Here is a 22,096-nt window from a genome sequence, read left to right on the forward strand (position 1 = left end):
TCTGCTTTAAGGTTTCCCGTGTCGTAACGCGTATGTGTCCTGATGCGTATGTTATTACAAGGAAGAACCATTTCGATGTTGATTTTTAAAACGTGTTGAAACTCGGCCTGTCTTTTGAAATGCCTATATTTTTAAATGGTGCCCATTGAGTAACGCTAGGGTACTGAGGTGAAGTTCACCCGATTGGCAAAAGCGGAGATGTGCAAAATTTCTTTTGCATGACCCTCGTACTTGCCACGGCGCACCGATCACGAGAACAAGGATGACGTTGCCCGGTGTAGTTTGGATTCGCTTTTTCATCCCTTTCTACCAAAAACAAGCTCTGACTGGAACAGCGTCCCCACATGCATTGCCAGTATTGAAGGTGTGCCATCGTTCAAAGAGTACGTTACCAATTGCGTCTTTACACAATTTACGCGCTTCCCCGTTCACTTGACGCGCGCGAACCTGAGTGATCCGCTGATGTTAACGTGGCATATGTATTCTGTATGTGCCAGATAGCGTTAGCTAAGCTGCTACAAGGAAAAAGAGATTGAAAAAAAAAACGCGCTGCAAGATACAATTTTACTGCCTATGGTGTTCAGGTGCCAGATCTGTCACAACCGAATGCCATTGGTGACTTTGCACTGTTTTTTTAAAAATATTTTCTTCTTGCAACAGCTGGGAAACAATAGCAAAGATTGACTACATAAATGCTGCATTTTCCCTTGTTATATTTTTGTTTAGAAACGTTTGTGCTGTAGATGTCCTACCATCCTCTCTCTGCCACCGCTACTGGCCCTCAGGGCCACCTTATGAAATAAATAAATAAACAAATAAATAAATAAATAAATATATAAATAAATACTTGCACCGTGGTCCCAGTGGACGTCAACCTGAGTTGCTTTAGAACTACTAGCTTTTCAGAAGTGCAGTGACTGTATTAAAAAACCTAGTCTTCACATCTCCTTTTCTTTTTTTCCTCATCCTTTCTATTCCTTCGTCCAATGCAGAGCAGTCAGCAGGACTGGTACTCCGGTTAAGTTTGCTGCCTTTTAGAGTTTATTCCTGTCTATCTTTCCCACAGTAGCTGACATGCATACTACTTCTGCTTTACAGACTCATCTGTTTAGAACTCATCCATCCTTGGCCTGGTTGTATTTCATCTGCGTCTCTCGCAAGTACTTACCGCCTCATTCTATAATGTTACTGCCCTCTTGCATTCCACCTTGACTCAACGATGATGATGATAACGTTTATTGGCATTCCCTTTCAAACCAGGCGGGGACAAATATTCTCCAAGCCTGCTTAATTTATTCACGTTGTACTACATCGATCGTTATCTAGCCTTTTGCCTATCTGAGCTTGATCTTAACCATAGTCGTAACGTTAGCATTTAATGTACTTATCACTATATGTGACCGTTGCCTACACTTGCAATGACTCCGGCTCTATTAATCTCTTCTCTTCCCTAATCGTGTCTTATCTCGACTGTTGACCAGTTAATGTGTCCATCTTCTTTGAATCCCAGTGCTTCTGGAAAGTGGGCACTCCTCACTGGTCTCACTGGGTTAGTAGCTGGCGCTGAGCCGTGCTCTCTCAAGGGCTCCAGAAGACAGCATCATCCTTTCCTTTTTAACACGAACACAGTTCTCACTCTCAATATCTTGGCGTTTCATTACGATGTGCAAGTCGTTTCCGGGCTTTCTTTGCAGCGCATACATGCGTCATCCTGTGGCGCATATTTGCTGCGGTATGTTTTGTCTGAGTGAGTGAGTGAGTGAGTGAGTGAGTGAGTGAGTGAGTGAGTGAAGCAACCTTGTTATGAATGCCTGCAGAACGGTTAGCCTTCCCCTGTTAGGGAGGCGTCACCTTGACGCAGCCATGACGTCTTCGAGGCGTGTGGCGCCTCTACTTCGGCCGCGGCCGCACTACTCCCTTTCGTCGACCGCGCCTGCCCCTCTTTTGGGGTGGCAGCCTCCCTCCCGTTTCGCTCGGTCGTTGCCTTTCGGGGGCCGCCGAAATCTGCTGGACGGCCTGGGCTTGGACATTTTGATCATTGCACCTCGCTGCGGCCTCTAGCCGCGGCGGGATCGTTGTTATCGTTGTAGCTTCGTGCGGATTCTTAGCACAGTCCCAAAGGATGTGAGCTGCAGTGGGTCTTTCCTTTCGGCACACACAACACAGGTCACTTACATAAACACTTGGACACACGTTCCTCATCAGCACCGGGGTGAATAACGACCCCGTTTGAAGCTGTCGATATAAAACCGCTTCCTTACAGGTCAAGCCCGGATGAGGTGGTGGCATAGTCCTTCTCTTTAGTCTGTACCACCTAACAATTTCGTTGTAGGAAGTCATCTTGTCCTTGGTTTCCCAGTACCACGACGGGTCGACCGCAGTGGCAGTGGCACAGTTGGTTAGTCCTCGCGCCGCCGCATTCGCCATCTCGTTGTGGTTTGCGTTGCCGCGATCCGACACATCACTGCCCATGTGGGCCGGAGACCACTTTATCGCCACACACCGATTTTCACTCGCGAGATCGACCGCACGCAACACACGCGCGGCTTCACCACTCACCCTTGCTCTGGCGTAATTTCTCACTGCCGTCCTAGAATCACACAGCACAGTCGTGCACTCGGGGTTGGCGATGGCCAGGGCAATAGCCACCTCCTCGTCTCGATGCACCTCTCGTGTCCGCACACTTGCCGCTGTTCTCGTTGCACCGGTCGATGCCCCGACGACTGCAGCGGCGAATGCCTTTCTGTCACGTGGATATTCTGCCGCGTCCACAAACATAGCACCCGTGTCTTTTGCATGGAGATCGATGAGCGCCTTGGCCGTCGCCGACCGCCTATCTTTGTGGAACACAGGGTTCATGTTTCTTGGCACCGGACATACCCGTAGCCATCTACTAATTGCGGCCGGTACAGGCACTTCTGTATTTTCGTGTCCCCCTTCCTTTGGCCCCAGGCCTAGGTCACGCAGCACCTGTCTGCCCGTTCTTGTTTCCGATAGCCGCGCGAGCTGAGCGGTCCTCTGCGCCTCGGCGATTTCCTCCAGGGTGTTATGCACTCCCAGGGCCAGGAACTTGTCGGTGCTTGTACAGTCGAGAAGTCCGACTGCAGCCTTGTACGCTTTGCGTATGAGCGCATTGATCTTATTTCGCTGGCACTGCCTCCAGTTGTGGAAGGCAGCAACGTACGTAATGTGGCTTATAGCGAAAGATTCCACTAGCCGGGTGAGGCTTTCTTCCTTCATGCCTGCTGTTCTGCGTGACGCCCTCTTGATGAGGCGAATGGCCATGGTGACTTTGGCCGCGAGACGGTTGACCGTCTCGCCGTTGGCTCGTTTGCGCTCAATCAGCATCCCCAGCACTAAGATCTTCTCGACATTCGGGATCGCGTGACCGCCGCTCGTCTCGATCTTTATTGTCTATTGCTCTCTCACAGGTTTGTTGCCTGTCGTCTTCCTAGCTGCTCTTTTCGGAGGAATCACCAACAGCTCAGACTTGCTTGGGGAGCAGACGAGCCCAGACCCGTCCAGCTGCTCCTCGATAGCGTCAAACGCCTCTTGCAATGTACTCTCGATGTGTCCGTCGCTTCCTACTGGGACCCAGAGCGTTATGTCGTCTGCATAGATGGTGTGTCGGACCCGCGCGACTCGCGAGAGGCGCTCGGCCACCCCTATCATTACAAGGTTGAAAAGTAATGGCGAGATGACCGAGCCCTGGGGGGTCCCGACACTGCCGAGCTTCTTCTTTTAGAGCCGCAGGTCACCAGCGATGATTTCGGTAGTCCACTCCATCAAAAAATCCTTGATGTACGCATATGTTCGCTTGCACATGTTTAGCCGTGACACCTGGGCCAGGATCGCAGAGTGTCTCACTTTGTCAAAAGCGCTCTGCAGGTCCAAACCGAAGATTGCTCGCTTGTCTTTCGTGTTGGTAGTGTCATCGAGCATTTAATTTTTTGGTTGTATCATGGCGTACTGAGTTCCGAGCTTGTTTCGGAACCCGATGACGGTGTTTGGGTAAAGCCCCGGATCTTCCAGGTACCTCTGCCACCTGTTCATGAGTACATGCTCCAACGCTTTGCCCACACAGGACGTAAGCGAGATCGGCCGGAGGTTCTCAATGTTGGGTGGCTTGCCCGGCTTGGGAATCAAGATGGTCTTGGCTGCTTTCCACTGCTGGGGTAGTGACCCGGCTCGCCAGCAAGTGTTGAAGTATGCCGTGAGGTTCTCGATGGCCGCTTCGTTAACATTTTTTAGCGCTCTGTTCGTAATGAGGTCGGGACCAGTGGCTTTGCTGTTGATATCGTGCAGGGCAACCCTTACTTCCCATACTTCAATGTCTCGATCTAGCCTCTAGTTTGCTTCGCCTAGGTAGTCCGGGTGCATTTCTGTGGGAGTGATCGGTAGGTACTTGTCGTCGAGGCGTTTTTTCACCTCGTCTTCCCCGTGCTCGGTCAGCGCCCTGTGGAGGATCTTGGCCAGGTTGTGGTGCTGGTGAGACTTGGTCGTGGCCGGATTCAAAAGATGCCTCAGCATACTCCACGCCTTACCGCAGTGAATCTGGCCGTCCGCTGCGTTACAAACCTCATTCCATTGATGAGTGCATAGCACTCTGCTTTGGGACTCGATTTCGCGATTGAGTTGGGCGACCTTCTTGCGTAGCTTTCTGTTTGTCCGCTGCGTCTTCCACCTCGACAGGATGGACTGGTTGGCTGCGATGAGGTGGGCCAGGTGGCTGTCGACCCTGTGGACACGCTCGTCCGGCTCGACTTCCTTGGTGGCCTTTTCTGCCTTGTTTACTATCTCGGTGGACCACTCCTCAATGTCTGTAATTTCGGTCTGCTCCTCGGGTAACAATCCTCGAAACGCGTCCCAATCAGTAAATCTTTGTTTCCTAAAGCTTCTGCAGACTTCGTCGTTACCACCGAGTGGGACAGCGACCTCCACAATGTAATGGTCACTGCCCAATTCGTGGCCCATGTTTCGCCATTCAAAGTCCGCCAAACCGCCGCCGTTACCCCTTACAAAAGGGAGATCGGGCGTTGTGTCTCGGGTGATCGAGTAGCCGATTTTTGTAGGGTATGCTAGGTCAGTGATTAGATTTAGTCCCAAGTCGGTAGCATCCTGCGTTAAGTCCCTGCCCTTTTCCAATGTTTTGGGGTAACCCCAGGCTTTATTCGGCGCGTTAAAGTCGCCGCAGATTACCAGTTTACTGTCGGGCCCCGCGACGTTGCACGCTTTGTGTAACAGCGCTTTGAATTTTTTGCTTTCTGTGTGACGGGCGACTGTACGCGTTTATGAGAAAAGTGCTTTCCTTCTGCTTTTTCCCGGTAACCACCTCTACGATGGTGTGCTCGATTGTGCTTTTGCTCAACAACTCGTGCTCGACGTACGTGATGCCTTTTCTCACGAAGGTGCGAACACCCCTGCCGTTACTGCCGGCCGCGGCCCGGAGGCTTGGCGGGCTGGCGTGGGACCGGTAACCGGAGAGCTTGACTTCCTCAATGAGGGTCTCTTGCAACATGATGATATCTGGCTTTCTTGATACTTGTTCTAAGTGTTGCTGAAGTACAGCCTTTTGCCCAGCAAAACCGTTGCGATTGCGATGCCAGAACAGGAGGCCTTTCACTGCTGTTGCGGTTGCGGTGGTTGATGTCCTATCCATGTTTGCTGAAGGTTAGCCATTTGTGTCGCCAATTTCTGTACTGTCGTAGTCAATTTCTGGCACGTCTGTTCAAGTGCTATGAAACGGTCGGTGATTGTCTTGGTGAATGTCGTGCGAATATACACTTCAATGTGGTTGAGCCTATCTTCAAGGTTGTCTACCCTATCGCTGAGTCTCCGCTCCTTAAGTTTTTCAATTGCCCTTCTCTTGGGTGCCGGACCCGCCGCGACTGCATTCTCTGTCCTCGGGTTCACCGCTACTTCTGGTTCATCCTCGGTCATTGCCATCTGCTGTGGCGGTGGCGATAACTGCTGTGCCTGCTGCTGCTGTAGCTGGACCGTCATCATTCTCTTGATCTCTGCCATTTCCTTATTGATCTTATTGACTGTCGCCTCTAGTTCAGTGTTCCTCCTCAACGCCTCGTTTGCTTCTCTTAGCGCCTTCATTGCCTCACTTTCGTCTTTAAATTTCCCTCCGCCACCTTGCAATGGTGGTGACTGCTGTTGCTGTTGCTGCTGCTGCTGCTGTTGCGGCTGCTCTTTCTTGGCTGCCCCCAACTTTACTGCGTCTGCCCAGGCGACTCTGTCTTTGGTTTGGGATGGGCGGTGGCGACTCATGCTTCTTTTTCGACTTTCGCTGTTGTTCCCGCGCGAGCGGGACTCATGGCGACCAGCTGTGCCGCTCGCTCCTGCTGAAGTCAGTAACGGTGGAAACCCTCCGAGTGCTAGTTTTTGCTGTACGCGCTGTTCCACCATCGTGGGCTCCCACTGCCTTTTCGTTACTACGTAGGGAGTTTTGTATTTGTTCTTGCATTCTCTATGGGCCATTGGGTGTTCTCCCCCACATAGCTTGCATTTAGGGTTACACTCATGGCCATCGACAGGGTTATTGGCCCCACAATCGAAGCACACTTCCACATTGGGGTTAGGACAAACGTCTCTTCTGTGGCCTATTTTGCCGCACTGTTTGCAGACATTGAAATGCTTGCGGTACAGACTGCACCTCGTTAACACAGGGCCATAACATACATAATTTGGAACCTTTTGGCCTTCTTAAACTACAATTACGGTAGTCGATTGCCAACTCTTTGCGCCTCTCTTGCTAATGATTTCTTGAGTTAAGGTTCCGGTCAATCTCCGCCGGAGTATCTTCGATGTGAATGCCTCGAATGACCCGCTTGACCGTACCATATGGTGCGGTTCGGTACGCACCTACCTCGTGTATCTTGTCCCCGATGCGGATGACCTGAATCTTGGCATAGGACAAAGCACGCCCCTTATCGGAGGTACTCACCACCATGCTATCCTGGTGTAGGTTGGGGCAGAAGGTATCCGCCGCACCGTCTTCTCTCGAAACCCTCGCCGTCGCCATGATGGCCGAGGCAACGATCCCAATCTACGTTCTTGCGATGTTTACGCCTCCCCGCGGCCTCACGATCACTTTGGTGTCCTCTCTCGGCAGCACGTCTGGCATTCTCGCTGTCATTGTTGTTGATGCGATCACTCTTATGTTGACGTGGTCTCTTTTTTTAGGCCTCGACTGGTGAGTGGCGGAGCCCTCGCTCGCTGGGGCTGTTATGCGCTGGCCCACTTGCCACCAGCCGATCCCACTGTGGAACTCCTCAGGAGAAATCTCTTCCCCTTGCACCTCGACGCACATCTGGCCGGGGCCAGGGCTCGATGTCGTCGGAGACGTGGCCGTCTCCATCTCGGACGCCATGTCGTATGGTTCCACGCCGGGGTCAGGCCCTATCCCGGCGGCCGCGAAGCAAGCCTAGGCTTAGCTCACCACCGCACCGACGGCGAACAAGTTCCAGAAAACGGCGAAATACTTGCCTTACATTGAAATTTGGGTATCGGTCTATTCCCAGCGCCTTCACAAATACACTGGTAACAACGAAAACATTTTGTTGGACGACTGGGCTTAATGGCTCGTTAAAGGCAAAATAGCAACGCAAAAGAAACGAAGATCGAGACAAAAAGAAAGTCGAGTGCCAGACCTGTGTTTTGGTCTCGTCCTCGCTTCTTTTGCTGTGCTAATTTTTCCTTCTCAGCCATGTTTTTGTTCTCAGGCAGGCAGCTAAGGCTGCAATTACCAAGGCACTCCCCGTCGCGTTAACATACACATTTTCCCTCCCGATTTCTTTTTTGCAGTTTTTCTAAATCTTTGTCTTTTTTACCCCTTTGAATCCTTTGCTTCCTCTGCATCTCTTTATTTTTTGTGACTCCTGCTTGTTTATTTGCACTTTCTTTTTTCTTAAATAAAAATAAAGGACAGCGATGTAGACACTCTATAATGGTGGCGGCTGCCCCTTTTCGCACAGCGGATGCAACCATATAAGTTATATATGCCTATAGAAACAACAGAAAACGAAACAACGTCCTGGGACCAACAATGCACAGCACAAAGTCCTACAAACTCAATTACCTTGTGTTTGGCTGCCAACTTTCCTGGCCTCTTCCTCCATTCTGTGTCACGCTTTTGAGGTAAAGATATGTGCGCACCTTAGACAGCCATTTAATTTCTCTAATGTTTCTTTTCCTCAATCTATCTTCAAGGCTAACCTTATTCTGCACTTCGCTGACTTCAAAATCAACCCAAAGCATCTCCTCTTGCACTTCCTCTAACAAAACTTGTTGCTGAACTTCGTGACTTAAAAACAAAGATTACGGCGCTAAGCAGACGAGGACGAAGTGAGACACAAACGACATATACGTGCGTCAACTTCCAACTGCTTTTTCACAAGAAACCACGCAATTTTATACATGTGACCTAAGTGAACTTCCCCATTTCTGGTTTTACGGTGGGCCCCCAAAAGGCAGTCGCCCTACCGTGCTCTGCCTTATACCAATCCATGCCTAGATTTCTCATTTATAGCGCAGAAGTGCATTTGCGAACGTTAACGCTGCCATTATTACACTTCTGCAAATGCCTTGCACCAACTCGCATTTATTGTAGCACCAAAGTGCGCTGTTTCATCGCTGCCCTTCGTTTCTCTCTAATTTTTAGCTATCTTGGTCGGCGCTTCAGTAGGTCTTTCCTTCGTTTGTGTACACATCTAGGTGTCTATACTGCTCGGTCATGGGTACGGCTTCCCGTTGAATTGATATCAAGTGATTACTCGTCTCTTCATGAATGACCATGATTCCGTAGTTGTTGTGCTAAACTTCAGAACTAGCTTCGTCGCTGCATTGCCCCGTTTATTCACAAGTTTCGGTGTTAATCGCATTGTCCTCTATTAGCACTGTGTCATCCGCATACGTCAGCCCAGGCACCTTCTGGTGCACCTTTCGCCCATTACGGATGTATAGAACATGGATGGCAGCACCACCCCTGCACAGAACCTGTCACACCACTTCATTGAAACCCCACAAAAAGTCTTGAGAATGTAGCCTTTTCTTCGCCCCAGGACTGGCGCTGTGCTCGGCTGGTTGGAGTTGCCTAAGTGCTGATATTAAGGCTTTCGGCAATGATGCCGAAATTATCTTATTAGGTGACATGAATGCCCGAATACAGGATCTAGATGGCTATACCGGCAACAACGGGGAGTCAACGGTAGACTTTTGTGAGCGACATAACCTCGTTATCGTGAATACCGGGCATAAGTGTGAAGGTCAGATCACGTGGAAAGTGGGAATCGGGTAATCGACCATTGATTACTGCCTGATGACAGAATAAATTTATGATAAGCTGAAAGAAATAGTCATTGAAGAGGAAGGGCATAGCAGCATAGGGAGTGACCTAAACGCATTTTTAAAATGGGATATATAGTTGAGAAAGCGAGCAAGAAGCAAAGAATGGCTACTACAAATTTGAACGCTGCACAAATAACAAATACGAGTAGAGGAAGAACTTGGCGAATGGCTAAGCAGAAAGTGGGAACATAGTGACCTTGTCTAAGTGTAATTACGACAAAAATACAGAAAGAGAAGCAAGATGTAGTCTTGCTTTGTAGTTTTACTCGTTTTACTTGTGCAGGAGGTACCACCAGCGGTGATTGAACCTTGAGACCTCCTTCTGTATATGCGCAACTATGTATCATTCCTAATGTATGTAATAAGCTTGAGACGTGGTCGTTGGAAAGAAACAAAGAAACGGAATGGCTGGTGTAATAGTGAAATACGAGAAGCGATCACCGAAAGACAGAAAGCATCCTGATAGCACAGACAGGCAAAAAAAAAAGAAAGCGCAGTTGCCGCAGGACGAAATAGCCAGAAAATGGCAAATAAACAGGGAGAAAAAATCTATGGTTCAAATAATGGTTCAAGCAAAGATAAAGGGTGAAATTGGACGTTGATTGTCAGAAATTAGCGAGAAAAAGAAGGCTCCTCCTAGAATATTTCGGCACTACATAAAACTATTAGGCAGGAAGTCTGGAACAATACAACAACATATGTTAGACGAAGGTGGAAACAAACAGGAAGGGGACGCCGCATTAAGTTAGATCCGAAAAATTACAGCCGAATCCTTCCAAGGCCGTGACGAGGTTCTATTTCAGGAATTAAAGAGCATGAAAGAGAAGCCAGATCGGAAAGGAGCTGGTGCTTCGAAATTTCAACTGAAAGAAAGCCGAGGAAAAAATTCCGAAGTGGGAGTGACAGGGCTAGGCGAGGTTCCCATTCGGCTGAATAATGAGCTGGGACCAAACAGTAAGGAAGCTCTGTTGAAAGCAGCAGAAAAAAAAGCCTTAAATGTTACACGAATACCAGACAGTTGGCGACAAAGTAGAGTGAATTTACCCTATAAAGTTAAAGGCGGAAATGACAGAATTTACTCATACAGACCGTTTACCATTACATAGGTAATATACAGGCTAGCAATGCAGGCGATTAAGTTAAAGCTACAAATATGGCCAGAGAATAAAGGCGTAATAGGGGAAATTCATAATGGCTCCAGGGTCGCCAGGCGTCTGGATTATAACTTATTTGCCCTTAGTGTATTGAAATAGCCAGAGCACAAAGGAGACCATTATGTGTAGCTTTTTAGACATCAGAGGAGTGTATGACAACGTAGGCCGCATGGTACTGTGGGATATTCTGGAAGGGAAGACTTAGGTGACTATGGTATAGAGCTTTTGATAGAGATTTACCTAGAAAATACCGTTTGCGTTGAATGGGAAAGGATGAGGAGCGAGATGAAATTTTAAATCAACAAGGGACTGAGGCAGGGGTGCCCTTTATCCCCACTGTTTTTTATGATGTACATGTTGAGGAAGGAAAGGGCGCTAGAGGAAAGTAATACCGGATTTTATCTCTCATGCAAACAGGCGAGCGCAGTAGCGGAGCAGGAGCTTCCGGGTTTCTTTCATGCGGACGACATTGTGTTGGTAGCTAACACGTAAAATGATGTGCAACGTCTGGCTCGTATCTTTGGACAGGAAGGCGAGAAGGCAGGTCTAAAATTTAGCGGTAAAAATCAGGTGTTATAATATCCAATAAAAACAGTAACAGACAGTGTCGATACAGAGCCAAGAAGCACCTCTCGTACATATACCTTGACATACGGATAAACGAAGGCAATATATATATATATATATATATATATATATATATATATATATATATATATATATATATATATATATGGGAACACAGTAAAAAACAATAACAGTAAAGGGGAAGAGAAATGCGGCCATAACGAAACAAAGAGCGCTATGGAGATATGACGGGTACGAGGTGCTCCGGGGTATGCGGAAAGATGTAATCGTTCCAGGACTTATTTTTGGAAATGCGGTTGTTTGCTTGAAATCAGGGGTACAATCAGGACTAGATGACAGTCAAAGGTCAGTGGGGTGCCTTGCATTGGGCACTCACGGGAAGACTACAAATGAAGCTGTACAGGATGATATAGGCTGGACAAGTTTTGAAGTGAGGGAAGCTCACAGTAAAATTAATTACGAAGAACGACTGACGAATATGGAAGATAGTAAATGGGCTGAGAGAGTGTTGAGGCATTTGCGCAGGAAAATCAGTGATTCACAGTGCAGGAAAATAACTAGGAAGCTTACCAGCGAGTATGCGGCCTTTAGGGTGAGCAACACAGCAACAAAGAACGTCAAGCGGAAGGTCATAGAGGCTGAGATAATCTCATGGATGGCGGCAATGGAAAAGAAACCTGCTCTGAGTAACTACTTAAGAGGAACCAATGAAGTCCGATAAGCAACAATTTATAATAACTCAAAGGGAAGCTCATTACTTTTCGAAGCGAGATCAGGATGCCTTAGAACACCCACTTAGAGAGAGAGAGAGAAAGAGAAAGACGCAAAAGAGAGAAAGGCAGGGAGGTTAACTAGAGTTCAAGCCTTCGGTTTGCTACCCTGCGCTAGGGAAAGGGAAAGGGGAAGTAAAGATGGAAAGAAGAGCGGGGAGCAAAAGAAAAACGCGAAAAAGAAGAAATGGGGCCGGGATGGGATCATTATAGTGTTCCTATAAGGCCACTGCCACGTAAGAAGGTAAGCAATGCCTTGACTGACTTTTGGTGCGACGAAAGCTCATGTCGGCATTCCAAGACTGTTCTGAAAGTGGCCTGTCGTCAAGGCGGGCCAACACGGCCGTTAGAGACCGCCGGTGCGCACTGTATCGAGGACTGTGGCAAGGCGCGTCTTCTATAGTATCCTTGTCGGCGCACTGACTGCAAGCCGCGCTCTGGTCTATACAGACTCGGAAGGCGAGAGATCTTGTGAAAGCGACACCAAGCCACAGTCGGCAAAGTACTGCTGTCTCGAGTCGAGCAAGTCCAGATGCGGGTCGAGGTCGAAGGGACGGCTCCAGTCGGTGTACGCGTGTATGGTTCAAGCTTGGTGTGTTGAATTAAGATCTTATGGCCTAATTTGCAAGCACACGAATTTTCATTGCTGCGTCTGTTCTAGAGCATGTAATGGAGTCTTGCAAGCCCTCCTCATGGGCAGATCGTGCTACTGCATCGGCATGTTCATTGCCCATTATGCCATAGTGACTTAGAATCTACTGTAACGTGATGTCGTGTCCCTGCTAGAAGAGGTGGTGAAGCAGCAGTCTGATGTCTAGAACTTGTTATTCGTGATGTCTTGGGCATAAGGCACAAACCAAACATTGAAGAGACACGCACTTACAAAGCGAGATACAACAAGGAAGATGAAGCATGTGTTTGTCGCGCTAAACTTCGGAAAACGATGGAGCATGTTTTGTTAGAATGGGAAGATATCTAACCAGTGATCGATTTAGGCGCCTCTGGCCTCCTTGAAGCTCTTGGGTTCAGCGAGAGCGGGGGGAAAGTAAAAATGTCCGCAATAGAGATTAGTAAGAGGCTGTTGGAAGATTGGTGGAAGAAATGGAGGCAAACGACAAACAACGGAGGCGTACAAAAACAAAGTTTCCAATATGTTTTCAAAAAGTTTGGTGACGGGAATTGTTCGTGTTTCTTTTTTCGTCTTTTTTCTTCACTGACCACCGTTAGCAAAGCTTCAAGGTTTAAGACCGCTATTTTCATTTCCATTGTTAATTTTTCGACACCCAGTATGTTGAAAAGAACGAGTACAGCCGGGCGAAATAAGTATTGAGAATAAACTAAATAAATAGTACGCCCATTGTTCCAAGAGGCTAGTTGCATCAAAAGGGGCGGGAAAGATAAACATGCCTTAATCATGCCCGTGAATAGTTAACAAATTTGACGTATTATTTATTAAATAGCGTAACTACTTCACGAAGTAAAATATTTAACGAAGGTAAAAAAAATTACAATAATATAGCAGACGCTTTTGGCACTGCCACCGCCTGAGGGAAAGTGGAAGTCACGATGCAACGGGCGGAGAGCCTTCTCAAAGTATTTGACGGCGTTCAGGCCGGCTTATGACGACTTGAGGGATCTCTGAAAACTTTAGTGACAGATAAAGGTTATGTTTCAAAATTCTTGCGAGCCTTTAGGAGATTGCTCTTGGTTGATGCTGCGCCTTTTGAATGACACCTGAGAAGAATTTGCATCCGTCTCCTAAATTTTTGCATATGTGTGTATGTGATCACCTTGTTTTGCGCATAACAAATGTTGACGCTCTGGCAGCATGCTTCGCCTAGCGCTCACCTGCATCGGGTTGCTGTCAGCGGAGAGCGACGTGAATCCGACAATATCGCTGAAGAAAATCGTGACAGACTCGAATGCCTCTGGCTGCACGTGCGAACCCTTCTTGAGTTCGTCGGCCACGTACCTGCACGAGCAATGAAAGGATAATCGTGCCACGCATCTCACTGAGCTGACATGCAATGCAAACAAATGCTGTGGATTTTAGGCCTTGCCTTCGTTGTAATAAGTGGAAAGTATTTAGAACGCGCTCACGAATCGAGACGAGGCGCACAGGATAACAAGAGTATATTTTGAAGTGTTCGTTTTCGGAACTATGCAATACGACAACATAAAGAATAAAGAAGTGAACGCACAAGAAAGCCCAATTACAAAAGTTATACATTATAAGTTTACTGAAAAGATATTTTGCGTATGCAGTATACCATAATAATGAACCATTATATCATTAGTGAAATAAAGAGGAAGAAGGTGAAAGCTTTTCCTCTCGAAGAGGCTTTTCCTAATCCATAGAAGCGCTACAGTGACAAATTACGGAACGTGCACATGGTAATATATAAATGCATGACTCGAGACAGAATAAATGACTGACCAAACTCTCGGGTGAATTACCTGGCTAGAAATAAGTTGCGTTTTTTGTTTACTGCAACTAAAGCAAATAAACAAAAGTGATACGTATGTACAACAAATAAAGCAACTGTAACTTCGGCTTAGTAGGCAAGACTTATTTTGAGCATCTAAATCTAGCTTTCACGAAACTTGTGAATTTGAGGTGTGCACATATTAAGTCAATACCAAAAAAAAAACGCCGCACCAGTATACTACCACAAAAGCTTTGCTGTTCAAGTTCAGGAAGTCGTCGCGCCGGTTCAGTCGATGTGCAATTGTGCTTCTGAGCCCGAGGTCGCATATTCGGCTCCATAAGACGGCGGCCGCATTGTTATAGGGGCACAATAAAAAAAAATTGTGTACGGATATTTGGGTACATAATAAAGAGCAAAGGTAGTGAAAACAATCCGGAACCCCCAAGCCCCTTGTGTTGCCTTGGTACGCTAAACCGAATCAGTTAACCAGGTGAGCAAGGACATCAATCGATCAAGGCCAGTATTTGTGCAGCTAGGTCCACACTAAATGAGAACAACAGGTACTCCGTCATCTATTACAGCCACGATGGGACTGAAGACCTGTAGACTACGTTTGTACGCGTAAACACCTGTCTGTGCGCACTAACTCTGACGACGCGACATTTGTGAAGCCTCAAATTCATAGAGTCTACTTTACATGTGAGCACTGGGTTAGTGCACTGCAATTTATTGCAATCTAGATATTACATGAAGGGCTGCACACTTTTTTTGTACGTCTTGTCTGATGCTTCCTTTCAGACCTCCCCCCCTTCATATAATGTTGAGAAACTTGCCATGTCCGCATTATTATGAGTGGTCCCTTAAGCAGTGAATGGCCTAAAGCAGAGCTGGTCCTTACTTGGGCAGCAGTTGATAGAGCAGTTCATCCGTGCGCTTCTTCTCTTCCAATAGAGACTGCGTTTTCTCTTCCACCAGTGACTCCAAGTTGTTTGCGTATTGCTCCATCCGCTGTAGCAGGTTGTCGAAGAAGTTCTTGCTCGACAGTCCTCTAGAAACAGGGAGGCATGGCAGAACTTGCTGTAGTTGATGCTCTTTGTCAAAAGCCAAAGTGTAATGATGTTTATATTCAGCGGTACGTTCTTCGTAATCGAACTTTGTCTGGGGTCCCCTCACATAGAGTGCAGCGGTTTTGAATACCGTGGGCTGGTATACAGTGCTGGTGTAAACTGTGCTGGCAGACAGGGCGCCAGCAATTGTACTTTCCTCTTTCTGTTGCCTCTGTTAGTTGGTGCGCTGCCAAAGAAATGAACATGTTCTAACTCGTCCACTTTTCTATTGTTCTACAATAGTCTCCGAAACTTGCAATGGCTAAACGAAAAGCTAGAGCTATTTTGGTTGATCCGTAGCTAGCAGGACACGCCCACTCATGAATGCACTCGCGCTCATTTCACAGTCCAAAGTATGAGGATCTTGGTGGATCGGATAGGAAGGATTATGCATGAGTAAACTAGTAAACTAGTAAATTCATGCATTATGCATGAGTTTGCATAAATTCTATGAAACGCTCACGCGGGCAGTGAGAGTGTGGATGTGAATTCAAGTTTTAATGCGTGTTCGCTAGTGCGACTTGAACGCTAATCAGGAGTGTTTCAGAATGATTTGCTGCTCCAGCCAAATAGCAATTATCGTGCCCCCTTCCGCTATAGCGCAGAATTAAGGTTCATGGTGTGAACCTTCTATACCTTACAGTGTGGGGCACTAGTAATTGTGATGCGTAAGGTGAAGTGTTAGGGTGTAGGTTTTCAAAATTCAGTGCCACATAAGACACCAGAAGAAAATTCAGGGTGCCTAACTGATTGCATGCCTCCCTTATGCCCTGGACATCCTTAACTCTCGTCAAGATTCCCTGATGTAGGGGAGAAGAGGCAAACCAATGCCAGAAGACTGGTATTTGAATTTGAAATAAAGAAGTATATACAACGGCACAGGTTTCAGCGTATCGCTTCACCCCAAAGGGAACAACGACGAATAAAAAGTGCACGATTAAACATGCAAAACTGAATGGAGTTTGCATTGAACGCTGCATTCAACGTAATAAAACTTTGTCCGTGGTCATATACGCGGCATTCACTTGAAAAGGAAGCTCATAGCGAGAAGATAATGTTAAGGCAAGATATAAGTTCTCACAATTGCCTCTTGTGAAATGTTGCTGCCGCGTCTCGCCACTACTGGTGTATTTGGTTTGTGAGCATACAAGACCGCGTTAAATTCCCAAGGAATGGCAAAGCTTAAACTCGCGTTGTATGAATGTAGACCATTGTTCCATGAAGGGAACCAAAATGCGCGAAAATACAACTTTTGCGATGTTAGACGATGATCGCATGGGCGCCACGATTCGGCCATGAAATTGAGCTCGAGCTCAATGCGCCGTGTAGAAAAATTTGATCCAAGGAACTAGCGCTGCTAGGCAAGCTATGCCCACTTGAATATTCAAAAGGCGTGCATACCAACCATCATAAAAGTTGCACTAGTACTTCAGACCTGCTGCAGCCGTCTCATAAGGCTAATTAATACTACGCAAAAAAATAAAAATTAATGCTGTAGTCTTCCCATTGGCCACGTGCTGCCAAACATGCCAACGTACGTAGTGATTCGGTCATTAACTCTGCAGGACTGCGTACAGCGAAATGAAGAAATGTCAAGGGTGACAAGGCCTCTAGGGTATCAACTGCCGTCGCTCGCTGGCTTGGCAAACTTAATTTCGATCGAATTGAACCTAGGTCCTGCCACCTCTGTCAGACATTCAATGCTCGATGAAGCTGCAACGCGCATCACAATCACAAATCGCCTGCGTTTAAGCAAATATGAAAAAAAAGGAAAGGAGCGACGTTATCCATAATTTCATGTGTGCCACATTCTGTCGTCGCTAAAGCCCCTTCGCCTTTTGCTTAAGGCCGATTGCATGGGTGCACCTCCGCAAAATTACCCTCTTTCAGGATATGTATTATCATATCAAACTTCAAAAAGACGATGAAGCGTGGCAATCTTAGTTGAAGTCAGGTGGTTTCCTAACCATAGCCCAGTCTCACACCTTGGGTCATGTACAGCCTTGTTCGAAAGTCTTTCTGGCCCCTAGGTGCGCGCCCCCGTCGACTTTGTGTCTTGTAGTGGGCCTGTAACAACGTTGCCTGGAAACTTAGGATAACGAACTGTACCCATCTTGCTCGTCATGTACTGTGGACATATAGACGCGGAGCCTGTCGATATAGGGCATTCTCTCGGGCGGTAATCCATTCGTTTGACTGCGGCCGCTCGGTAACATAGCATTTTACTCCTGAGTACAAGGTCCCGGGTTCGGTTCCAGGCCGCGGCGGCCTCATTCACATGAAGGCGTAGTGCCGAACCACTGGTGTATTTATTTTTAAGTGCCCGTTAGACAGCACCAGGCGTTGAAAGAATCGGTAGCCCTTCGCTAAAGTGTCTTCCACAGCCCCAGTGTCGCTCTAGCATGTTAAAATCAATTAATTGGTCAGTCAGTTAGTCAGTTACTCAGTCAATAAATAAATACATAAATGAATGAATGAATTCAATCAATCTATCTATCTATCTATCTATCTATCTATCTATCTATCTATCTATCTATCTATCTATCTATCTATCTATCTATCTATCTATCTATCTATCTATCTATCTATCTATCTATCTATCTATCTATCTATCTATCTATCTATCTATCTATCTATCTATCTATCTATTCAATCAATGAAAGACGTAATTCTCGAACAGCCGTATTTTACCATTTCCCATTTTCCACATTTCGCGCCCACAACTTGGAGTGTCACGCCGGGCAATATCTCCAGCTTCTCACTCGCTCTCTCACCTCTTGGCTTCATTGCGCTACGCGCGGGGCGTAATAACAGTGCCTCCCTCTTCCCCTTATGGCAGAAAATGAAAGCGTAACTTGTTCCGCGGAATCGCTACGCAAAACAACGTTGCACACGTCTCGCATTATATTTACTTCCGAGGTGTTCTTTCTCCGCATTCACGGTGCAGCACAAAAGTAAATCTTTTCTGCGCAGCAAAGTGAACACTCGTAGCAAGTTGATTGAAGTCTTGTCACGGTAATTGAACACGCTTGCCAGCGTGTCACTGTGGGCACCGGTGCGTCAACGCCTAAATTAATAGCGTTGCAAGCGACGGCACGTAAAGTGAATGACAAATATTATTCGGCGCAGAAGACTGTTCAGGTTGACGTTTACTTTCTGTTCTTGCGCATTTGCCGAACGCTCTTCACTCTTTCTCATCGTTAACTTGCGTGCAGCACCCCCCCCCCCCCCTAGGTTCCTTGACTCTGTAATGAAATTAGTGGCAAAAATAAATATGTCTCTCGCATACGCGCGCCTAGTCCATTCTACTTTGTTCTAGCTATTAGGTCTTGGGCGAGGGCGAGGGGGCGCAAGTGCCTCCTCGCACACTCGCTTCCCAGTGCCTTACTCAATACAGCAATGGCAAGCCGGTGTCCTGCGACACATGATTATAGCAAGAAATTGATACTAATACAGTTTCGCGTGAACAGGTGGTGTATTGCTGCGATAAAAGTGTTTCATCTTCGAGGTTTCGTTCGTGTACTCGCACAAAATACAAGGGTAAAATGAAAAAAGAAAGAAAACGCACTTAGTTGCATTCCTGGTGATTGCATTGCTAGGAGTCACGTGTTTATGTGATTGGTTTTGTGGTTAGCGGAAAGAGGAAAAAGAAAAAGAAAAGCATGAAATAAGAATATTGACCGGAGTGACATGATTCCCTGCGCGTGTGTTTGATAGGCAGAAAACAAATATAGACAAAGAAACACAAAGACAAGCGAATTGCCGAAAAAAAAAGAAGCTAGCCGCGAAGGCACGCTGGACAACTGCTCATATGATGTTTCTGCGTAACGTGCATATGCGCCAAAGAAACTAACGTACTGACGTGAGCCGTAGTGAGAGCCAAAAGAAAAACGCCACCGTGCCCGGCTTCGGTGACAGTCTTTCGAAGTTACTTTGGACAGCCGATATATGTAACATTAACGTTAATGAGACTAGAGTAACTTAATCACCTTTGCGCATACCCGCCGTGGTTGCTCAGTGGGTATGGTGTTAGGCTGCTGAGCACGAGGTCGCGGGATCGAATCCCGGCCGCGGCGGCCGCATTTCGATGGGGGCAAAAACACCCATGTAGTTAGATTTAGGTGCACGTTAAAGAGCCCCAGGTGGTCAAAATTTCCAGAGTCCTCCACTACGGCGTGCATCATAATCAGAAAGTGGTTTTGGCACGTAAAAACCCATAATTTAATTTTTTAATCACCTTTGCGCGGAACTCGAGTTTCGTCATTCATTCTCTCGAGGAAAAACAGAAAATAAAAGAGACACCTTAATTTTCGTGAAATGCCAACGTTCACGCTGTCTTCTATATGAAGTCACCCGATTAACATAAAACAACATTAATATTAAGCTTTAATAATAATATTATATTAATATTAAGCTTTGAACTGAAACATCAGCAGGCTGTCGCAGCAGACGCAGTCGTCTGTCAGAGAAGAGTTTTTATCTTTGCAAGGTCGTGTTCGTCGGATAGAGTATTGCCTCGTCTGGGTTCCGAAATGCGTCCATAGACGACACCACACTCTCCGAGTATCAGTGGCACACAGTGCCCCGCAGAAATTGCCATGCGTGAATAGTTGACGTATAGCAATTGTTGACGTGTGACGCGTATGTTCACTGAATGTTCGAGTGTGCATGTGGCGGTGTTATCTCTACTATGACATTCGAAGTTCTTGCCTTCTATGTACTGGGGAAAAAAATTCTGCATAGCCACTTAAGACTGCTTATGTGCGGGCATGCGAAAGCATTACACTGTTTGTAGACGTCGGAACGCCGTGAACGCGCTCATGTTATACACTCATGACGTGGCGCCACCTCCTCCCCATTGACTGCACCGTCACGTGCCCAATGACGCACGCACTAGGCCGCACCTTTAGTCAGCCGGAATCATGGAGCCGAGAGTGGAAACGGGCTCACCTCGCACCCAGGAGGCCCGGCTGCGATTCCTACCTAGGCCGAAATTTACCAAATTTCCTTTTCAAAGCTATTCATTTCATTTGTTTACAGGAACCTTCCTGAGAACCTTGACAATGCGAGCATTTCTCGACGTGTTTTACAGCGAAGCTGCATATGGCTAGTCGATTCGTCCATCCGCCTGTCGCCTGTATGCCGAAAGCTCCTCCGGCGCAACCCCATGCACATGCGCGAAAAAAAAGGAGAAAGAGAGGAGTGCGATGGGATGCACCAGTAGTGACGGGATGCACCAGTAGTGACGTCATTATTCTCCGTTGCAGCCGAGCACGCGCACAGCAGTTTCTCTCCGGCTCCGAAATGGTTAGGCCACGAGCCATATGTACTCCTGAGGAGCAGGCAGCTTTCGATCAGCAACGCCGCGAGCAGAACTGGGAACGAGCTCGTCTACGCCGTGCCGATGCTGCAGCTCGAGCACAAGAACCGGGGCCGCACGTTTCAGCTTCGCTGGTTAAACATTTGTACAAATTGCTTGGACAGTGATTTTTAAGTCATCCACGAGACTGCGGTTTACACTGTCTCCGGGATCAGCCAACTTTTTTCATCACGCCATGTCCTAGGTAAGCTTAATTTGCTATTGCATTGTTATGCAGGGCTAGCCTACCTTACTCGGCAAAATCTGACTGAGCAGACGTGCCAAACCCCCAGGAAGGAGGCATATAGAGCTGCGCCCTAATAAATGCCTGATGCTCATTTATTCCACAGAGGATATTGAGGCACCGTTTGTTTTTTTGAACGCGCAATTTTGTAGTGAAAAGCGCCGCCGACCTACACGCGTGTAGGTGCGGTGTAGATGGGGCTACATACAAGCCAATTCGTGACATGAGTTCTGCCTTGAGCTATTCGGCAAGGCAAGCACCACCAGCAATGGTCAATGAACTCCATGAGGGTTCGTTTAAAAGGTACCAGAAATGTGCGCCAAAAAGGTCCGGCTGCTTACTTGGTGATCTTCTTGACGGCGTGCCTAACTTCGGCGATGGTGGGCCTGTCCGAGGGGACCTCGGCCCAGCAGGCGCGCATGAGACGTAGCATGTCGGCGGGGCACTCGTCGGGCGACACCTCGGGACGGAACGGCGGAGTCGTGCCCATCTTCACGCGGTCCAGGATCTCTGTAGCACGGTTGACGTTTTGGCGAGTTGTGTGTATACGTGGTGAAATAATGGTAGCACACACACACAAAAAAAAAACGCGCACACAGAAGAATACGGAACAAAGCACTTGTTGTTTCTACTCTTGAAAGTTAAGATAATGTATATTCAAAGAGAACAGAGTGCAGAAAATTGTGTGTTCTTTTTTGTCGGCATCACATTACTGGCTGCAGCAGATATCGTAGCTATGTAATCGTCCTCAACGAATGCCGTACTTATCAAGCAAGTTTCATTAATTAGCTAGTTTTTTTTACATGAGATTAAAACATTTGCTGCAATTCAGCATTCTGTTCTCTAAATGCGCTTATCATAGTGTACTTTTGTCAACAAGCGGAGGCTCCGGTGCGTCTTAGGAATGAAATACAAACTCTATTATCACGGCGCATACTGCTACATGATTTTTACCATGAGGCACCTTAACACCTCTCATGCTAAACAACATTAAGTACCGACGACAGTGCTGAATAAACAATTGCGTACATCACAATTCGCCGTTATCTTGGGAGGAGCACGGTTTGGAAACGTCAAAGCTGGCTTCACCAG

General features: G+C 47.1%; 1 protein-coding gene across 1 annotated transcript in view; it reads right to left on the reverse strand.

Annotated features, from left to right (window-relative positions):
* The window catches only part of LOC142583669 (atrial natriuretic peptide receptor 1-like), a gene marked incomplete at its 5' end in the record, with an annotated part of 60,776 nt that overhangs the window by 21,762 nt on the left and 16,918 nt on the right, over positions 1-22,096 (reverse strand). The window contains 3 exons of the mRNA XM_075694159.1: positions 13,715-13,838; positions 15,194-15,343; positions 21,346-21,514. Coding sequence (XP_075550274.1) covers positions 13,715-13,838; positions 15,194-15,343; positions 21,346-21,514 — 443 coding nt within the window. The remainder of the gene's footprint in view (positions 1-13,714; positions 13,839-15,193; positions 15,344-21,345; positions 21,515-22,096) is intronic.

Source organism: Dermacentor variabilis, chromosome 5, assembly GCF_050947875.1.
Source record: "Dermacentor variabilis isolate Ectoservices chromosome 5, ASM5094787v1, whole genome shotgun sequence".
Lineage (NCBI taxonomy): Eukaryota > Metazoa > Arthropoda > Arachnida > Ixodida > Ixodidae > Dermacentor > Dermacentor variabilis.